This window comes from Aspergillus pseudoviridinutans (assembly GCF_018340605.1).
Source record: "Aspergillus pseudoviridinutans IFM 55266 DNA, scaffold_3, whole genome shotgun sequence".
In the NCBI taxonomy this organism is placed as follows: domain Eukaryota; kingdom Fungi; phylum Ascomycota; class Eurotiomycetes; order Eurotiales; family Aspergillaceae; genus Aspergillus; species Aspergillus pseudoviridinutans.
In genome coordinates, this window is record NW_025091283.1 from 3804730 (window position 1) to 3825675 (window position 20946).

The 20946-nt window shown below is 50.7% G+C and overlaps 7 protein-coding genes across 7 annotated transcripts; 5 read left to right on the forward strand and 2 right to left on the reverse strand.

Annotated features, from left to right (window-relative positions):
• Nucleotides 1-350: 350 nt before the first annotated feature.
• Nucleotides 351-5601, forward strand: Asppvi_005081 (nuclear pore complex Nup192/Nup205 family protein; the record flags this gene model as incomplete). The annotated part of the gene is made up of 5 exons (XM_043301011.1): nt 351-534; nt 628-4971; nt 5027-5182; nt 5230-5501; nt 5551-5601. The coding sequence occupies 5 exons, from the start codon at nt 351-353 to the stop codon at nt 5599-5601; spliced, it is 5007 nt and encodes a 1668-aa protein (XP_043156946.1).
• A 662-nt stretch (nt 5602-6263) lies between these two features.
• On the forward strand, nt 6264-9180 carry Asppvi_005082 (cullin family protein; the record flags this gene model as incomplete). The annotated part of the gene is made up of 5 exons (XM_043301012.1): nt 6264-7016; nt 7079-8159; nt 8216-8638; nt 8698-9058; nt 9111-9180. The coding sequence occupies 5 exons, from the start codon at nt 6264-6266 to the stop codon at nt 9178-9180; spliced, it is 2688 nt and encodes an 895-aa protein (XP_043156947.1).
• Nucleotides 9181-11183: 2003 nt separating this feature from the next.
• Asppvi_005083 (putative dihydroxyacetone kinase (DakA)) lies at nt 11184-13198 on the forward strand (the record flags this gene model as incomplete). The annotated part of the gene is made up of 4 exons (XM_043301013.1): nt 11184-11190; nt 11318-11825; nt 11875-12503; nt 12570-13198. 4 exons carry the CDS (start codon nt 11184-11186, stop codon nt 13196-13198), a joined length of 1773 nt encoding a protein of 590 aa, XP_043156948.1.
• A 352-nt stretch (nt 13199-13550) lies between these two features.
• On the reverse strand, nt 13551-14521 carry Asppvi_005084 (SDR family oxidoreductase; the record flags this gene model as incomplete). The annotated part of the gene is made up of 4 exons (XM_043301014.1): nt 13551-13741; nt 13791-14107; nt 14166-14431; nt 14480-14521. The coding sequence occupies 4 exons, from the start codon at nt 14519-14521 to the stop codon at nt 13551-13553; spliced, it is 816 nt and encodes a 271-aa protein (XP_043156949.1).
• Nucleotides 14522-15091: 570 nt separating this feature from the next.
• Asppvi_005085 (glycosyltransferase family 1 protein) lies at nt 15092-16767 on the reverse strand (the record flags this gene model as incomplete). The annotated part of the gene is made up of 2 exons (XM_043301015.1): nt 15092-16650; nt 16698-16767. 2 exons carry the CDS (start codon nt 16765-16767, stop codon nt 15092-15094), a joined length of 1629 nt encoding a protein of 542 aa, XP_043156950.1.
• A 984-nt stretch (nt 16768-17751) lies between these two features.
• Nucleotides 17752-18801, forward strand: Asppvi_005086 (uncharacterized protein; the record flags this gene model as incomplete). The annotated part of the gene is made up of 1 exon (XM_043301016.1): nt 17752-18801. The coding sequence occupies one exon, from the start codon at nt 17752-17754 to the stop codon at nt 18799-18801; it is 1050 nt and encodes a 349-aa protein (XP_043156951.1).
• Nucleotides 18802-19049: 248 nt separating this feature from the next.
• Asppvi_005087 (uncharacterized protein) lies at nt 19050-20618 on the forward strand (the record flags this gene model as incomplete). The annotated part of the gene is made up of 1 exon (XM_043301017.1): nt 19050-20618. The coding sequence occupies one exon, from the start codon at nt 19050-19052 to the stop codon at nt 20616-20618; it is 1569 nt and encodes a 522-aa protein (XP_043156952.1).
• Nucleotides 20619-20946: the final 328 nt, after the last annotated feature.

Consider the following 20946-nt stretch of genomic DNA (forward strand, 5'->3'; position numbering starts at 1 on the left):
GCTATCCGTATTTCACACACGATCAGCATCTAGCCGGCGGTAAATGTTAGACCATCTGCCGGAGTCAATTTCTCTTGATCATAATTTTTTGATGAGAGAATTCTGACGACCGATATAGACCGACGTCAGCGTCAGCAAGGACAGAAGATCGCCTGTTATTGTTTCGGGGTCTGACTGTTGTAGATCTAGTCTAGCGCTGGTGTGACTTTGTTATTTTAGTCTGGGCGCAAAAGTGAGCTCCGCCTTTTCTAGGTCGGAATTTTGACCGCGTCCTCCGCCCAGACAAACAGAAAGCCTCATTATAGCTTCCTCGCTTCATCCACCTCGACTTTTTACACACAGACTTTGAGATGGAAGACGGAGATACCCTGGCTGGCCTTCGTGGCCTGTACCAGGATCTTTCTGCTCTTTCAGACTCGTCGTTTGTCAACATTGAACGACTTCGTGTTGAGTTGGAAGCTCACATTGAGGATTTCAAGAAACTCCTAGACAAACCCTCCAAGAACAACACAAGTCGGCAGGCTGTTCTCTCAGGTCGGTAAATTGAGGGTGGCTCCTTGTAGACCCAATTAAGACTGAACTCGGATGTTGAAGCGGCAAGGCTGACTCTACTCAATTGCTCTACAGGGAAGATTACCGTTGACGATGTCGAATATTCAATCAACCAAGACTTTCAACAAGGCGCACTACAACTCGCGGATGCTCTCAACATTGATGAACTGGAGGCCGCTGTTCTATTCTTTGCTGCGCAGGAAGAAGCTCAAATACTGGATAGACCTCCGCTGATCGCGGCAATTATGCGCTTTCATGAGAAGCGGCACTTCCTTCTTGAATGCTTACGTCTGATTCTTCAGGAATCGTTTGAGGTTGAGCGGGAAGTGACGCAAGCGCTCATGCAAGACATGGTGGCATTCGTCGTCGAGATTAAAACTGGGCCTTTACGGAACGCATCGCTTTTTGCGCGGAAGTGCATGAAGTCTATGGAGGATATCGAGGGATGGCTGCTGCTCCTTGGGGAGCAGGTTCAAAAGGCATCGATTGTCGGCCAAGTGGAGGATCGCGATGTTATGGAAGCCATTGAATACCAACGCAACAGCCTGCAGCAACAACACGAGTCACTAGGCGCAATTCTTTGCTATTTCTTCAAAGGACCTTATACCAGTCCTGAGGACCTTCGAGTGCTCCTGAATCGCTTAAGGAAGCTTGAAAGATTTGATGGACTGCTGCTTCACTACATCCCTGCTATGATATCTTCATTTGTTCAGCACGGGTCACCAGAACGGTCAAATTCATACAAAGAAGCTCGGAGCCTGCACATGGCGGTAACTTCTACCAAAGATGGCCAAACTTGGACGATACCGACGTTTCACGCAGCAGTCATCGCTCTTTGGCTTGCAGTGTACAGTGGCTGGGATGTCGATGGGCCGTCCTCTCCTATCCAAGGGGTTGACCTCGAAAAAGAAGCAGAGGAGCGCACTCAAATGTTTATGACGGCACTAGACGACGGAGGACTCGATTTCTTGCTTGCTATTTGCTCAGGTGTGAACAACGAAGAATGGGGCAATCCGGCTCGCCGCGAATTAGTGGCGCTGTTGTTGAAAGAGAGCGCATTGTCAAAATTGGAATCCGAACCCTGTGCTGGATTTCTAAAGACTCTGCTGATGGAGAATTTGGAGGTCTTTGTGGAGTCTTGCATTGCCAATATGCCAGATGCAGTTCGAAAGCTGAAATCCGAGGAGGATATGCAACGCTTGGATCAGATTACTGCCCTGAGGGACGGCTTGTCATCCAGCCTCCATCGTGGCCTGGTCGAAGCTCGCACTCACCTCGAGTCTTTCCTCATGATCATAGCCTTCGCCTTCGAAAGCCGACCAGACGCAGCTCAGGAATTTTGGGCAGATCCGGACGGCAACTTGTATGGCTTCCTTCAGTGGGCTTCCAAGAGACAAACCGTTCCAAGAGTGAGCGCCTTTTGCGAATTGCTGTGTTCTATTTCTGGTGGAGAGGAGAATGCCGCTGCTGCACATCGGTTTCTAACCGAGGAGGACAAATTTTTGTCGTCCAAGTTCAAGCGATCCACTTCCATGAATTGGTCCCAGATGTTTGCTGAACTCCAATTGTACGCGACGAGAGTTACGGAGAAGCCTAGTGCTTCCCAAGCAGTCCTGAGGGCTCGAAAATCCGAACCAGCCGACATGAGCGAGCCAGAAAGCCCTGTCATGCTGACGTGCTATCTGCGATTAATGGGCCATTTATGCAAGCAGAGCGGCTCCATAAGGGAGTGGATGCTTCACCACCCATCTTTCAGCATTGTTAGCACCCTGTTGACCTTGTGCAGCGGCCCCATACCCACGCATCTGAGGGCCACCGCATTCACCACCCTTGCAGCCCTAATGACGGACAGAACGTCCCACAATGGCAACGAAATGTGGCTCTCTCTTGATCAATGGATTTCTGGGGGCGCCATGAGTGGCCCTGGCCTTGGTAAAGTGCCCATAGTCTCAAATCCATTGGTATTTCATGAGCAGCAGGCGTTCCAGAAGATCGGCGAGAGTTTTGATCAGGCCAATGCCTTTGTCGTCTTAATCTACTCGCTCGTTTCCCCTACCTCCGACTCGGCAGAGTACCATCTGTCCCTGCCCTTCCCCGAATCTCTAGGATCCTCCTATCGCATGCCAGGTATCGAGCCGTACATCGATTTTGTCTTGGGTCAGGCCCTTTCGAGGAAAGTCCCAGATCTAAGCGAGCGCCAAACTCGCCTTTTGACCTACAACTGCTTGAATTTCGTCATCACATGCCTGAGATCGTTCAACGAAAACATCGTCACTGTCCTCAGCCAACCCGCGATCAGCTCCGATTCTACTCTGAAAACATCATCCTTGACTACCTATATCCGCCTTCACCCGTTTGCGCGTGTGGCCGAGTGGCTATTTAATGAAGATGTTATCAAAGCAATCTTCGCAACAGCTCAACAAGACGCCACCGAGGTTGCCAACGCAGCGTCTGACTCTATAATTGTTCAGTGCCTTGTCAAAAGCCTCGAAGTCATGGACCTKATGTTAGATCTGCAATCGACCTACTTCCACATCGTTCGGCCGTCCATCAAGTCTCAAGCGGGTGGAAGCAGAATTAATGTCGCTAATTCGTCGCTTTCGTCCTTCGAGGACAGCGTCCTCAACAACTTATCGATCATACCTGCTCTGAGCCTTTATTGCGGCGCGGGTCACGAGCAACTCACTGTTACCTCAATGGCACTTTTGGAGAAATTGTCAAGCTCCAGGAAGTTGAACAAGCTGTCATCACCAGAAATATCGAAATGGCAATCCTCAAACAAAATAGTTGAAGTTTTAAGCACAGAGGTGGACGTTGACAGTGTTTCGCGACCGCTGGTGTCTCAGATGCAACCTGAGTTGAGGGAGTTGGAACTTGGTGCACGGTCCCCAGGCTATATTATCAGGGAAAGTCTTTTGGCACTCCTAAATAGCTGTCTCAGCATGATAACAGATCGGCCAACCATTGCTCATCTTCTCCTCGGGTTCAGTAGTGTGGGAACCATGCTGGACATTTCTCCGAACGGTCTGTTCTCGAACCGCATGTCCTTGTTACATGCTATCATTGGATTCTTGCAAAGCTATCCCGATGCGATGGAGGGGAACATTCTGCCTTGGATGGTACATCTACGGCGTATGGCCTTTGAAGTTCTCAAGCATCTATGGTCCTCAAAGATCGCGTCCGCGTTTACACTGCTTGAGATGCGTTCCAGCCGCTTTCTACTAAGCATGTTTGCCAGCCAGCCTATAATCGGACCAGACACTCCTTTTGATGGGTTATCTGTCATGGACGAAGAATTTTGGATCTCTGAGTCCACATCAGCTCTTGCTGAGTTCTTACTTTTTAGAAGCTACTTGTATGCCTACGCGGCGACCGAAATACGCTCGGCTGCTAAGCTAGGCTCGCAAACCCTTCAGACAGAGGTCCTTTCGACGCTACTTGGGAACTCGACCACAGAGACCGGGGAGACAATCCTCAATCCCACCGTCTTTGACCTCTTTGATTTTGCTGACCTGGATCTCAGCCACCGAATTCCACCGCCCAAATTGGTCTTCCTTGATGGAATTGACTTTGATGTGTGTGCGAAATCGCAAGCAGACGAGTCGCTTGTTCTGTACAATCTAGCGGAGGTTGCAGAGCTCATCCAAGTCAGAAAGGAAGAGTTACTGTCGAGTGGGCAGTTGCGACCTCAGGATGAAGAGCAATTTCTGGCCGAAGCTGAAGGCCTAACATTATTCATTCGTGCGACGAATCAAGGAAGGCAAATTGCGTTTAACCGTTACCTGGCGCTTCGATCATGGACAGAGCTCATCACAACGATGCTGGCTTGTTCAGAAATTGAGGGTGGCCGAAAACCAAMGTTTATCTTGCATTCAATCCAGTTGGTCCTCCCTAAACTTGAAGCAGCCATCGAGGAGGACCTACCGGAGGCAATCGAGCTTGCACGACTAGCCGAGACTCTTATCGGGGGTTTGGAATCTACTGCCACGAGTTCAGATGGTGCGCGGCGAAGTGGGGATATCATAGACGAAAAGCTGCACCAGCTATTCCAGATTTGCATTAGAGGCATATTTCTGGCAACTGGAAATGTTCAGTTGAGAGAGACGTTTTACAACATTGGTTCCCAGTACATCAGTCGCATCGCCTCTGCCGATGCAGTGAATCAGAATCTGAGGCATCACAGTCAGCAAGTGATAAAGACAGCGGGCTCGAACTTGATCGAGACGACCTGTGACGACGCATACGCCGGCCAAGAGACATGTCGGGTGTCGGCCCTCCTCTTCCTCAATCTGCTCGCCTCCCTGGATCAAGAAACAGACTCAACCCTAGCTGAGTTGATCTCACAATCGAATTATCTGAGTCTTTTCTTGGATGCCATCAGAGCGCTACCTGTCGAACTGAAGAACACTCAAGCGAATGGTAAGTCATTGAGATAGAATTCATGTAATTGTGAAACACGCTGATATCATAGTAGATACGCCAGCATTGTTGTCATATTATGAGTCGCTGCTGTCTTTACTTCAAAGGCTCTGCCAAACCAAGAATGGAGCTACTCAGGTTCTGGGAACAGGCCTCTTTCAGGCGGTTCGTGAGTCACGGCTATTTGCTGCTGATCCGGATCTGGGAATTGGTAAGTACATGTCAGTTTCAAGGCCAGAATCTCTCTGACGGCGACAGATATTGACAACCCTGATGCGCTTCGGAAATACTATGATCTTCTTGGCTCGGTACTCCGAGTTATTATCTCAGCTGTCTTCTCTCGGGGTCTTCATAATGAGCAAATCATGGAGCAAACGCGAGCTTTCCTGGCAGAAAACAGACAGAGCATGGTCGGTATCTTCAAGCGATTTGCCAAGATCGGGGGAGTGGGTACTGCTGATCATCACGGCGCTCTGAGTGACTTGGCCAAGTGCTACATGACGCTCATCAGCGCCACCAACTTCCTAGAGGTATGTACTCAACCCGCTACAACAGCTGCAGATGCTAATAGATCTCCAGTATGAGGAGGAGGAAGTGAAGGAGCAACCTCGCCCGACATTATTCTCCTAGACTTGAGTCAATAAATACGGCTCGAGTACTCAAATAGCCGAACTCGGCGTTTCCTTATAAGACATGATACATATGCGACGCATTGATTTCACTAGACTTTTAAAAACGTTGGAAACGATGGAGACCTGACGTGGAGGTAGCGTCTGCTTAGACATATTGGAGAGATATCTGATATAAAACGAAGACAATTGATGTCCCAAGTCAAGCCGTTATGTTTTCAAACTGTTTTTAAGATTTGTAGATTCGGCCGTAGGTTAGCCAGAAAGGTCAACTTGTTGCTAGAAACGGGAATAATCTTTATGACAACCGCTGACAGGGATGGGATTTGCCTGCATCAATCAACCAGTTCAATGGAGTTTATTTACGTTGGTAGCGCTGATGCCCGGGTATGTCATCATCTTACAGTAGAGGAGCTGAGCGCACGGGCGTATTATCTTATCTCCGGGTAACCTTCAACTTGGCTCCGGCGTGCCCGTTGCATCCTTGCTGCCCAGTGCTCATCATCTCCTCGTCGACCGTCCAACCCCGCTACTTCACCTCTCTCAGACTAAACAAGAAAGCAAATGACTTGCCATGACCTGTGCATTCCAGGGAATTTTTGAATCTGGCCAACGCTGAGCGCTCCCATCTCTCGACTTGATCATTCGGACCGAACCGGGTCGATGCAGCAGAACTCGAGAGGCGCCCCCGAGCAGAGGAGCGGTAAGCGCAAGTCGATCGGCAAGAGGAAGCTCTCTGATCAAGAAGAGGCGGCATTTCGGTCTCAGAACTCGCAACAGCATCCGCAGCAGCAACAGCAGGCGACCATCTCCGAGCTCTTATCCAGGAACCATACCCACGGCAAGGGTTATCCCCAGCAGTCTCCTCCAACGAATAAACGTCCTCGGCTATCGCCATCATCGTACTCCAGAGCCCCAGTTTCGTCACAGGAGCTTCATCCGCCGGACAAGATGTACAATTTTCCGAATTCGGAACATGGAGCAGGTGGAGCGTTTGCGCAGAGCTCCCCGGCCAGCACGACAGTCAAGCCCCATTTTTCGAATACATCGTCGCGTCAGAGTAATTTCACCCCTCATACTGGCGCAAAGAGGCTTGTGGTTAAGAATCTCCGGACGGGTTCGCGGTTGAATCAGGATTCATACTTTGATAAGGTGTGGGCACAGCTGGATGCAGCGCTGAGCGCCGTATTCAGCGGCGGGAAGCCCGAGATTTCACTGGAGGAACTTTACAAAGGGGCAGAGAATGTGTGTCGCCAGGGAAGAGCCGTGGTGTTGACCCAACGGCTGCAGGATCGGTGCCGAGCGCACGTGTCCGGGGGTCTACGGGACGAGTTACTGGGTAAGGCAGCTGATGGGAGTAACGTGGACACATTGCGGGCTGTGATTGACGCATGGAGCACTTGGAAATCAAAATTGGTAAGTGTATTCTGCATCGCGGTCCGGGTGTGTCTTTCGGATGATTGATCGATTCGTCGCAGGTCACCATTCGATGGATCTTCTACTACCTCGACCAATCTTTCCTACTTCATTCCAAAGAGTTTCCAGTCATCCGTGAAATGGGCTTGATTCAGTTTCGGAATGACATATTCTCCGACCCTGTATTACAACCGAAGATTCTACAGGGGGCTTGTGACCTAGTTGACGCGGACCGCAATGAGGATCATGTCATGATGGCAGATTCGTCTTTGCTCCGAAATGCTATTGAACTCTTTCATGGTCTGGATGTCTACACAACGGCTTTTGAGCCTCTTCTTCTTTCTGAGTCGAAGCGATTCTTTTCATCATGGGCTCAGCGAGAGTCCTCTGGATACCTTGCCACATTCGTGGAGAACGGCCATAATCTAATATCGAGAGAAGTCAAACGCTGCGAGCTATTCTCTCTGAACAGGAGCACCAAGCAGAAGCTGTCTGAGCTTCTCGATCGCGTCTTGGTATCAGATCAAGAGTCGGTATTACTTAACGAGAAGGACGTTCTTGGCTTGCTTCGAACTGGCAACAAGACTGCTCTGGAGAAGCTCTACACTCTTTTAGAGCGGAGGCAACTTGGGACCAAATTGAAGCCAGCTTTTAAGAATTATATTGTGGAAGAGGGCTCGCAAATTGTTTTCGACGAGGAGAAGGAGGCGGAGATGGTCGTTCGTTTGCTGGATTTCAAGGCACAGCTGGACGATACATGGGTCAACTCGTTTCACCGCAATGAGGAGCTGGGTCATGCACTACGTGAAGCTTTCGCAACCTTTATGAACAAGAGCCGGAAATCGGAATCTACCGGCGGAACAGACAATGTCAAGACCGGCGAGATGATTGCCAAGTACGTAGACAGGCTGCTCAAAGGTGGATGGAAGCTGGCTCCTGGGCGCAATATGGTGGACGTGCCGCTGGCCGACGAAGACGCTGAGATTAACCGACAGCTGGATCAAGTGCTCGATCTGTTTCGATTCGTCAACGGCAAAGCAGTGTTTGAGGCATTCTACAAGAACGACCTGGCTCGTCGTTTATTGATGGGCCGAAGCGCCAGTGATGATGCGGAGAAGAGCATGCTGGCAAGGCTCAAGACCGGTTGGTTCCGATACGCATCTTCTTTGCGTATGAGTGCAAGCTGACCTGTTGAACAGAATGTGGTTCCACATTTACACATAATCTCGAGTCCATGTTCAAGGATATGGACGTAGCGCGAGACGAGATGGCTGCGTATGCATCCATTCAGCGCGAACGGAGGAAACCACTGCCGATCGATCTGAACGTCAGCGTGCTCTCAGCCTCTGCATGGCCATCTTATCCTGATGTGCAGGTGCGGATTCCACCGGTCGTTGCAGAAGCCATCGATGACTTTGAGAAATTTTACTACAACAAGTACAACGGGCGGAAACTTAACTGGAAGCACCAGCTGGCGCATTGCCAGCTGCGGGCGAACTTTTCCCGCGGACAGAAGGAGCTGGTGGTCAGCTCGTTCCAAGCGATCGTGCTCCTGCTTTTCAACGATGTTCCTGAGGGCGGAAGTCTGAGCTATCCTCAGATTCAGGAAGCGACGAAACTTTGTGAGTGTTTCTGCGAGCGAGATTATCTGTTGTACCTGTCACTGACTGCTTCGATGCAGCCGACCAGGAGCTCCAACGCACACTCCAGTCGCTGGCATGTGCCAAGTATCGGGTCCTCACTAAGAAGCCGAAGGGACGAGACGTCAGTCCTACGGATGAATTCTCGTTCAATGCGGGCTTTACGGACCCGAAGTTCCGGATCAAGATCAATCAAATTCAACTGAAAGAGACGAAGGAGGAGAACAAGAAGACGCACGAGCGGGTGGCGGCCGACCGACATCTTGAGACACAGGCGGCCATCGTGCGGATCATGAAGAGTCGCAAGCAGATTTCACACGCTGAACTGGTCGCCGAGGTGATCAAGGCGACGCGGAGCCGAGGAGTGTTGGACGTAGCGGAGATCAAGAACAATATTGAAAGGTGAGTGGACCTCCCCATACTTTCTCTAGAACGAGTACTGACTGTTAGCTAGACTGATTGAGAAGGATTACATGGAGCGAGACACGGAGACCAGTCCTAATATGTACAAATATGTCGCATAGGAGCAATTACATTGTTCTGTTAGAGAAGCTGCTACCATTTCTATGCAGCATTTATTCTCTCATTATGACCTTACATCAATGACATTCATTTATGACCTGATATACTTCACAGTCCTTCTTTGGCTTGTTGTCATTCACGGTATTTAACCAGAGTTTGAACTACTTACTACGTAGCCCCCAAGCTGCCAAAGCCTAGGCTAGAACCGCGAATGCCCGGAGTCTGGGACCGGTAAAGTCTGGAAGTCTGGAACACACCCGGAGTAGCTCCGACCCCACAGGAGCAGTGAGTATTAGGCCCTTGGGGGCTTCCGAGGCGGTTGGAGTGTTGTAGCCAGTTGGCCGGAATACAGTGGCCGGATTACATTGAAACGTAAGTAAGTGGACATTGTAGAACTAAGGTGGTGGTGGTACTCGACCGAGAAGCGACCGGAATAATCTAGGCCTCGTGCCACGGCTCTGGTTCTATCTATCTTACGATAATCCTTTCTGCAAGTTCACGTGGTTGAGTTCATCCTAGTTAGTGTTCTAGATAGTCAGGAATGCCCAAAGCGGTAATGATAGTTGCAATTGTGGATTCATGGGATCTGACAGCAGGGAGCTATCATATTATGTTGTGCGTAGATGAACCCATTATTATTTTTTTTTCGGGTCTCATGACCATGATTTTTGATATGGATGTGTATTGCACGTATCAACGCATACTCTGTTCGGTCAAGTTTCCCGGCTCACCTTCTCTTCTGAGGACTTAAGCCAGGGAATTAGGCTTAATGCCACGTGATCTTAATCTGCTGAATGCGTGGATAGCAGATAGCTATGCAAACAATGTTGTCATCATTATCGTCTTTGGCAACCTGACTAAGTTTATGTGAAGTTGAGATCTGTCTTGGATAGATGCACGGAGTACTATAACCAATGGTTACACATTGATGACATCGTAGTGAGATAGCTAAGTAGCTTTAGTTTAGCTAACTGGCAGAGGCAGTCTTGCGATAATAATGTTCAATCTACACAAGAAGATAGGATGATGTTAGTATTGCTGGACGGTTGACGGAATTACCATAGAGGGTAAGCCGAGGAGCTCCCCTCTGTCTCCGGTCCAGACTCCAGACCCCACGATCAATGGGGTGCACGGGCACTTCTACTCCGCCGAAACAGCTTTCCATGTCCCTTCTTACGTTGATAGTCATCCCACAGTATCGGTTACTATGGAGGGAAGGCTAACCGTGGTACCTTAGCACCTTACAGTCCCCCTAGTACTATGAGTCGACTACAGAGCATAATTGTTCATGTGAGCAGCAAAAACGGGGAAAAAGAGAACAGGCCCGACACTCCATATGTGGATATCATTGAGTATATATACTGCTCCTCCCTTCTCGAATGATTCTCCTCGATCATGGGTTTGGTCCTCTTGAACAGCTACATCTGTGTACAGCATCCATATACATCGACGTTGGAGACACGCATTGTATACCTGAAAAATATTCTCGAATATACTCCGGTGAGTCCGCCTTCAGACGACCATCACCTACCATTGTGATTTCAACCGGTTCAATTCAGCGCGAATGACTTCATCAAGATGTCTCCAACTGCATGGTCTAGTCTATAATATGTATCGAAGAGAACATCCAACTGACAGGTGACGGGTCGAAATTCGATCACAGGCTACTCCACTTTTTCCCCGCCTCTCACGGACTGCAAGCCGATTCCCAAGTCGAACCGTTGACTCTGGAGATCCCCGTCGCAATTCCTGGCGCAATCGCTTCCAGTCATCTGCGGGCTTCGCATTGAGGGGAAATATCGCCCAGAATTTGTCCGATTGGAATTCATCCCGCGCGAGACAGTTGCCGGAAGATTATTTAAAGCGACGAGGGGTTGTCTCTCTTGCGTTCCAGCGACATTCTCGTATCTGTTCGTGGCGGCGATCTGTATATCCCCCGACTTTCTCCACTCTAACACGGCGCAACTCCGGATTTGACGATTGTCTCGCTCCACATTTTGACATCATGCAGAGTACGTCTCACTTCTCTCGATGTGTCCAGTTTTCCGTTTCGTCACATGCGCATTTCGCAAATCATGAAGTCAGAGGTTCTCAAGCAGACCACTATGGTTGTATGGCGCTAACAGATTGGCTTCACAGCCAAACATTTCTTCGACGACCCGAATCACCTGGTCCAGACGGCTCTCCATTCCCTGACACTTACGAATCCATCGCTCGCATTTGATTCAAAACACAAGGTGATTTTCCGTCGCCCGGATGCATCCAGAAAACCCAAAGTGGCCATCATCTCAGGTGGAGGTTCCGGTCACGAACCTGCGTTTGCGGGCTTCGTCGGCCATGGACTCATGGACGCTTCTGTAGCTGGCAGCATCTTCGCTTCTCCATCTGCCGAACAGATTCGCCATGCCGCCATGAATTGCGTCGACAATGAAAAGGGCGTGTTGATCATACCTATGAACTACACCGGCGACGTTCTCAACTTTGGCATGGCTGCCGAGAAATCGCGGGCCGCTGGAATCAAGACTGAGTTCTTTGCCATTAATGATGACGCGGGCGTCGGCAAGAAGAAGGGCGGAAAAGTTGGCCGTCGCGGTATCGGTGGTGGCATCCTCATTTTGAAGATCGTCGGAGCTTTGGCAGAGGCTGGGTAAGTTGATAGGCAGCACGATTCCGGGCGACAGCTAACCATCATTCAGTGCATCGCTGGAAGATGTGTACCGCGTCGCTCAATTAGCAAACGCTAACCTTGCGTCTGTGGGTTCCTCCCTGGAGCACGTCCATATTCCTGGTAGAGGAGTCCCAGAGGATACCATTCCTGATGGGGAAGTGGAGGTTGGAATGGGCATTCACAACGAACCGGGGTCCCACCGGATGAAGTTTTCGCTTCCAGAAGTGATCAAGACTATGCTCTTGCAGATCCTGGACAACAATGACCCAGACCGCGCTTTCCTGACTCATCAGCCAGGCGACGAGTTTGTGCTGCTTATCAACAATCTGGGTGGCGTCAGTACCCTCGAGCTCTCGGGTATCACCGATGAAGTATACCGCCAGCTGAAGAGAGATTTCAACATCAAGCCTGTGCGCATCATTCAAGGAACCTTCCTGACCAGCCTCAACGGACTGGGCTTCAGTGTTTCATTACTGAAGCTCGCGGATACGGGACTGGGTCCTGGCAAGTCTATGCTCGAGCTCCTTGACGCGCCTGCCGAAGCCGTGGGCTGGTCTGCTCCTATCCGCACATCGACATGGGATGCACACCAATCCGATGCTCCTGTGGAGGTCAAGAGCACGAAGCTCGCTGAGGACCAACCCAGTAACGTCAAGCGTAAGTATCTTCAATCTCATATGGCATTGTTTGTCTTTCTCTTTTGCAGCGCTGATGATGTTACAGTGGACCCAGCCATTCTCAAGAAAGCCCTCGGATCCGCACTCAAGCGAGTCATTGATGCCGAGGCGCTGGTCACCCGGTACGACACCATCGTCGGTGACGGCGACTGCGGCGTGGGCCTGAAGCGCGGCGCCGAAGCCGTCCTCTCCCTCCTGGAAGACCCATCGTCCAACCTGACCGACGACGCCGTCACCGCCGTCAACCGCATCGTCACCGTCGTGGAGAACACCATGGACGGCACCTCAGGCGCCATATACTCCATCTTCCTGAACGCGCTCGCGCACGGTCTCCGCGCCCAAGACAAAGGCACCCCGACTCCCGCAACGGTCGAGGTCTGGGCCAATGCTCTCAAGTCCTCCATCACCGCGCTGGGGAAGTACACCCCCGCGCAGCCGGGGGATCGCACCCTGATCGACGCCCTGGTTCCCTTCTGCGATACGCTGGTCGCGTCCAAGGATGTGCATGCGGCTGCAAAAGCCGCGCGGGATGGGACCGAAGCTACCAAGAGCATGAAGGCGAGTCTCGGGCGGAGCGTTTACGTCGGTGGGGAGGAGGAATGGGTCGGCAAGGTTCCTGACCCTGGTGCGTATGGATTGAGCGAGTTCCTGACCGGGCTTGCTGAGGCGCTTTGAGAGGATCACTTGTATCAAGTATATAACCCTTTTGGATATCTTCCTAATATAATTTATGATGATGACGATAATGACGATATGTTCTATCCTTATGCATCATCCGCTTCTGGAAAGTTGTAGGAAGAGAATAAGGCAACCAATGATAACAATCTTGAATCATCTGATATAGCAAGTGAACCTGATGGTAACAGTGCCACTCATTCTGCATCAATAAAGTCTAATGTCCGTCAAGTTACGTCTTAGGTGGAGCACAAGTAGCGATGAACAAGTGGAAGTAAATTACGTCAAAGTTCGTCTGAAGCTAGTAGGAGATGATGATTCCCTGTACAGTTCCGGAGGGATCTGACCCTGTCTATAACCACTGCTTGTTTCCAAGATGCGAGACAAATGCACCGCCCCATCCATCCTCGACGCTGGCCTTCTCCCAGACTGACCTGACCTGCCGGACGGATTCTTCTGGAGTAAGCGGGCCCTTGAAGTGAGGCGCATAGGCTACAAACTTGCCCATGAGTTTTGTTAAGCCCTCAATCTCTTGCGGAGTGGCTGTGGGTTTGTGTTAATGGAATGTCTACATGTTTGGAAGGATACATACCATCTGCGTAGCGGCCTACTTCCACCAAGCCTGGGCTGATACTCAAAAAGAGCACGCCATCTTTCTTATACTGCGCGTTGAACTTGCCTACAATCATATTCATAGCTGCCTTAGAGGCAGCGTATAAAGCACCGCTCTCAACCTCATACTCATTGGTTATGTCAAGGTCAGCCAGACCAGTAGAAATGGTAATGACCTTCTTGACTTTGCCCTTCAGGACAAGAGGGAGGAAGAGGTGGAAGAGGTGGATGTTGCCAGTAACATTAGTCTGATATAGCTGCGATGACACAGCCTCAAGCTCCTCAACCTTGTCGCTCCTGTTGAACACATTAGCATTAAGCAGCCTGAACCATAGCCAGTGGGAAGTAGACCTACAATGCGCCGATGGGTCCAAAGGCATCCAAGCTAGACACTATAGCCCCGTTGGCCACGAGGTAGTCGACACCACGCTCGCCGACAATCTCAGCTGTGTCGGCAGCAGCTTGCTTTAGGCTGGCGTATTTGGTGAGGTCTGCGTGGAGGATGTGGACATTAGGACGGTCGCCCAGCTCTGCTACCTTCTTCTCAGTTGCAGCTTTGTCGCGGACCAGGCCGATGACCAGGTTGTCCTGGTCTTCTGAGAGCTGCTTGAGGAACTCAAACTAGGCTGGATTAGATAAATACGGTGCATCACATTGTAGAAGGCTCACCCCGATTCCCCGGGACACTCCGGTGATAACGTAAACGGACATGTTGAATGGATGAGTAATGATCCTAACTTGGACGGATTGTGTGTGTGGGATGCAATAAGGAGCTACCTAGTCTAGATTTTGTGGAGTGAAGCGTAGCATGTCTTAATATAGTTTAATAATACTGTTCGATTAATAATAGATGATAGAATGGGGTAGAAGGTGATTATGTGGGCCAAGATTATGGTGCCACATGAAGTTCGTTGTTTATTAAGCTTCGTATTTTGCCTCGCCGTGTAGGCTTACGCATTCATGCATCCCAGGTGACTTGCGCGCGTTACGAGTGGATGAGAGACAACTATCTTGACAGGAAGAGCTCACTAACACCATATGATGGTTAGCAAAGGGCGCATCTCCAAGCTGATGACATCGGTCAATTATATCGCGACCTGGCAAAAGCGCCAGCCACCATCAAGCTTCGAAACGGGTTGGCCATCTTGGCCATCCTGTCAGTAAGCAGTGGCTTGGCTAGTGGCAGCTAGCGTCTACATCGGCGCAAGGCTGGAAAGAGAAGTATCCAAAAGAGGAGTATGAAGGGGGATATCAAACTAGCATATACAACAGGGATGTCTCCTAGCCACCGACCACCGACCCTTGAATCACGGAATCAACAAATTTCCTAATAGCCTGACGATGCACCCAGGCCAATCGCGCCGCATAATATGTCCCTCCCCCCAGGAAGCCCAGCACCAAGCTCGAAACTGCCATCAAATCCCAGTTCCTAGCCTTGTAAACAGGCATCCGCATGTCCGCCGTCTGGAGATGCATCGGCCGGGTCTCCTTCCCATCCACCACCCTCAGCTCCGTATCGTACAAAACCTCCTCGATGAGGTCTGCGCCCAGCTGCTTCCGCCGGGACGCCACGCGAGCAATCCGCTGGAGACGTAGGACATTGCGCGCGTAGCTCCCCTCGCGATCCTCCAGGATTAGCTTCATCTTAGTGTAGACTTCCTCCGCTGTGAAGCGGAACTTGTGCAGGACCTCGGATGACCCGCCGCCAGCTAGTTTAGCCGCGTTGCCAATCTGGTCGAAGAAGAAGGGCATGACGAGCATGGGTTTGCCGTGGTAGAGGCCCTCATTGGCGCTGGATCCGCCGCCATGCGTGAAGTAGATTCGGGCGTGGGGGTGATCCAGGATCGACCGCTGGGGCGCAAAAAAGGGGAATAGCCAGTCGGCATGTTTTCCATCCAGGAGGTCGCCAAAGCAGACGGTTTGGCCCGCAATGGTGAACTGATCCGCTGTGTCGAAGAGCTGCCGTCCGCTCTTGCCTACAGAMCAGATCACGCCATCGATGAGCCCTGCTTCCATCGCCTGGATGAGTCCTATGATGATTTTCCGAGCATCTGCATGCGGCAGGATGATATGTGTTCCCAGCGCGATGTAGATGGTCTTCGTGTGCCGGTCCAGGAAGCGCTGGTGGAGGTCATCCAGCGGGGGATATTCATCTGCGAGGATGGGCCCGACGGCAGCCACCAGCGGCGGGAGGTCCTTTGGGACTTCCAGACCAAAGAACGAGTTGACCAGAAGTAGGTAGTCTGGTTTCGCCGKGGTGGGAAGAAGGTAATTCAGACCCGCGCGTTTGCGCATCGCCTTGGTCCATTTCATGAGATTGAGGATCTCGGGCAAGGCACGCACCACCACCAGCTCGTTGTTGATGCGCGACCATATGGACGCATTCTCCGACGTCAGGGCCATGTCCAGCTGGAAGCCCGGCTGGCCGGGGATATACGAGCAGGGAACCATCAGGTACGGCATCTGCGGCCAGACAACCGCGATGGGCAGCTTGTACTCGAAATGGATATCCTTAACCGCGTCGACAAAGAAATCCGCGACCATCATATCCGGACGTGTGGCGGGATCGGCCATGATCTCCTTCAGTCGATGGTACGTCTGCGTCCACAGGGAATCGAAGAGGTATTTAGAGTCCATGACATCTGCCAGTCCTTTGGCTGGGTCCCAGAGTCGACTTCGCTTGTAGTGAGCGTCGAGCTGTTCTTCCGTAGGGCCTGGGCCCATGAGATGCGTGCGGGATATAGGAAAACCGTCTGTCCATTTCTCTTGTCCGTCGAGCGTGGCAAAATCGATGACATGGCCTCGATTGGCAAGGATCTTTCCGAGTTCCAGGACAGGTGCTTAAGAAGTTAAGAATATGCGCCGTAGAAGGATGTGAGGTGCTCACCTGCATGAGTATAGCCTCCGCCCGCAACCACCAGGAGGATCTTTCTTGACGGAGTAGTGATTTCCGGCATTTGTAGGTTAGCACCAGGAGTTTATCTCCGACAATTTTTTGAACAATTTAAGCCGGCTCTGGATTCGACAGGTTAAAATACCTCGATGAGCACGGATCGTCTGACGCCTTACGGAGTAGAAAGCCCCCGATTGACTCCGCTAGTGCCAGGATTAAACGCCAATCAATACAATATGTCAGTGTCATGTCATATACAGGGATTGTAACTAGCTAAGAAAGTATTGGAGAGAGAAATATAACTATGACTAGAGCATTGTATCATCAGTATGGACTAGAGCCTACGAGGAAAATGGTAGTTGATATAGGTCCCTCATGCTTCTCGGATTTAGGGCTTGGCGCTGTCTGTCACTGCTTACTGCCTGGCTGATAGGATGGCTAAGATGGCCGCCCTAACAATCTCCTTTCTTCTAAGTCAAAGATATCCCCCATTATTCTTGCACATTGAAGGCGTTGCCGCTCTGTTGGTCACTAAGTTACGCACTTATTCGCTGGGCTGACAAGACTACTGCCATAGATGGACTCAAAACATGGTCGTAATCAGTCCTGCACTCTTAGCGCTAGCAAGAAGCAAGTTACCAAGCTAATATCGGATGAGAAGAGTAACAGGGTCAAAAGGTCGGAACAACATCTACCGTAAGTCCGTTTCTCTCTCTGACTGTCTGACTGTCAGATCCATTAGGTGTATAGGAGTGCGGCGAGTGCCTGAGAACAGCTCAGTTCCCAGGCGGAGATCATGCTTAAATCCGGGCTGGCCAATCATAGCCTGGAACGGCACCGTCGTTTCTATATCTATATCCTGTCACGTAACAGGTTCACTGCCTGCCCTAGGTAGTTCTGGGTCTGCAGAGGATCTCTCTCGTCTTGGCGACATGGCTCACCACATAAACAGTTCACAGAAGGTCATGAGGGGAACATACCTATTTAATTCGACATATCCCTCTTGTCTTGCTTCACCATCATCCATCATCCATCTCACATCCTCAAAATGCCTTTCTATAACACGTATCCCGGGTTTCTTTATCGCCAGTTCCTGGTCTGCCCTTCCAAGGCCCCATCAACCACCTCCCTTCTTGGCAAAGCCGGTCTGGTGACAGGATCCAACACTGGGCTGGGCTATCAGGCCTCTGCGCAGTTGCTCGGGCTTGGACTGTCCCATCTAATTCTGGCCGTCCGTAACGCCTCCAAGGGTGAAGCTGCCCGGAAATCGCTTCTTGCCTTGCTTCCCACTTCAGCTAAACCTCCCTTGATCGAGGTCTGGGAGTTAGACATGGGCAGTTATGCCAGTGTGACCGCATTTGTGGAACGTCTTAAGCAATCCGACATTCAGATCGACTTTGCTCTCCTTAATGCCGGTGTTGCCAACTTTCACTACACTGCGAACCAGTCTACGCACCATGAGACGAGTATTCAGATCAACTGGCTGAGCACTGCTTTACTTACTCTGCTGTTGCTGCCCGTCCTCGATAGCCAGGCCTCCCAGAATCTTAACCGAGCTCGTCCGGTGATCTCTATTGTCAGCAGTGAAACCGCTGCCTGGGCCAAGTTCAAGGAAGCCCATGTCTCTACCAAGGAGGGAATCCCACTAATTGACGTGTTGGATGACCCGAGCTACTTCGATATGGGCGATCGATACTATACCTCGAAGCTACTGTACCAGCTCTTCTTCCTCGAGCTGTTCAAGCGCCGATCCAGCGACAAACGCTCCACGGGCGCCATTCTCAACTTGGTTAATCCCGGTTTCTGCTATGGCTCTGAGTTGCACCGCACGGCCGAGGGGGCCTTTGGAAAGGTCCTTAGCGGCCTAAAAAGAGTGATTGGTCGCTCAGTCTCCATGGGAGCCCGTACCCTAGTTCATTCCTCAGCGTTGGCCGGTGACCGCTCCAATGGCCAGTATTTGAGTGACTGCAAGTCAGCCCCGTTTGCAGGATATGGCGACAGTGGCGCTGGTAGAATCACGCAGGGCCAGGTTTGGGATGAGACTATGTCGGAGCTGCGGCAGGTAATAAACATTGACCAGCTTGTGTCCGAGATTTAATTTTCACTTTCCTTGATATGTATGTTTGGATATAATTGATCACTCTTCCTCCATTCCTACTCTATTATGCTTTATTGTCTAGTGGTCCAAATGAAAATATTCTATAATATTAATTATTATTCCAAGAGAGTGCTCTGGACCATGTGCGGAGTAACACTCCCGGTCCCCGGGCCATCCTACTATAAAATCCGAGTTGGAACAAGGCTCCCCCGCTAAGATGACCGCAATTCTCCTTTGTCCTCTTCATCATGGCTTCAACTTTAGTGGATGCGGTCCTCCCATCTCAACTATTACATTATTTGCCTACTTACCAGGTTCTGATCTGTCTACGTTGCCGCTACGCCATCCAGCCTGGCGCAGTCGTGCGCCATCTCAAGGAAATCCATCACGTTCATCGTTCAGCTCGTCAAGCCTTTGTTAAATATGCCTCCGAATTTGAGCTGGCCGAGCCTAATGATGTTGTCTTGCCCAACGAAGCCCAATTTCCAGTGCCTTTACTGCCAGTCCAAGACGGAATAGCCTGTTGTTTTAAAGGTTGCGCTCATCTTTGTGTCACCACCAAGCGTATGAAGCAGCACTGGAGGCTTGTGCACCGTACATCGGCCTTAGAGGGGAGCAGTTTCTGGAAACCCGTACCGTTGCAGACCTTCTTCCGGGGAAATGCCCTCCAGTACTTTACCAACCCAGCATTGCTAGTTTCATCGCCAGGGTCAGGATCTGACGGTTCTGATGGGCTGATGAGTGATGGATTTCCTGGTACAGTGAGTGACAAGGCTGCTCATGCACTGTTAACAACTCTTACTAATTTCTACTTTTCATTCCCCCCCAAGACTGTTACAGCCCCCGCTGTAAGCGAAACTCGCATAGAATCAAGTCTTTCATGGGGCCACCATCAATCGTTGATCGTGAGCGACGAAGGCCTGCTCGATCATTATCGAGCCTACACGTATAAGACCCTCTCATGCAACCCCGAGACAGAAGACGCATTTGGGGTCATTGTTCTAGAGCTGGCCTCCCGATTTCCCTTCTTACTTCACGGCGTCCTCGCCTGTTCTGCCCTGCACCTCGCTTCCACTAATCCCAGCAATCGAACATCTTACATAACCCAGTCAATTCGACACCAAGATCAAGCAATTCCTGCATTTCGATATGCAACCATGCATGTGGACAGTGATAATTGCGAGGCAGTGCTGGCTTTTGCATTCTTCCTTGTCATCTGTGCCCTAAGCTCCGCCTCCGAGGATTCAAGATTGTTTCTAACGGATGATAATGACCAATTACATTGGATCTATATCCTCCGCAACGGCTGCTCCATGCTCTGCCCTGTCTGGGCTCAACTCACTAGTGGTCCATTGGCTCCTTTTGCCGCCCTTTGGCGGGACGACCTGGGCGTCACAGCTGATCCTAATGACCCACTTCTGGTGACTTTACTACGTGTGTTCCCAGAGCACGAACCCGACTATCCTATCTATCAAGATTCCGCGGTGAAATTAACAGAGGCGTTTGAGTTTATCCAGCAATGCGGGCCTTCGTCGACTATCTGGGATGCCCTTAATTCGTGGCCTATGCGAGTTATGCCCGAGTATCTGGCCCTATTGAAACAGAATCGTTCAAGCGCTTTACTACTCTTGGCCTACTATGCTATCCTTCTGCGTTCAGTTCGTGGAGAATGGTTCCTAGAAGGTCGGGACTGGAAGTTAATGGACGAGATTGCGCAACGGTTAAAGGGGAATTGCTCACCACAGATCTGGGACTTGTTTGTTGAGATTCAGCAGAAGTACTTTTCTGAAACCCCTAATGTAATTGCTCAACCATAGACGAAGGAAGCTTGAAGTGTTTTTACACAGTATATACCCGGAGAACTGAAGAGGTCTCAAATACATCGTAATGATATGATTCACATAACAATCAGGTCGTCTTCAATTAGTCAACCCATGTCCTCGTGGATTCCGACATTCTTCCCTGCTCTCAACGCCCAAGTGACTTTGCTCCAGCTAATTGGTGAAGCTGTTAAGCTCTGAGGAGATTTCTGGGGGCTGGTGATGATGACGATGGGCCTTCAGAACCGCCGATGCCGACGAGGATTGCGTGCGGTAGGGGAAAGGGATTTGTTCGAGGTGCTGGGGAGGGAGGGAAAGACCCTGC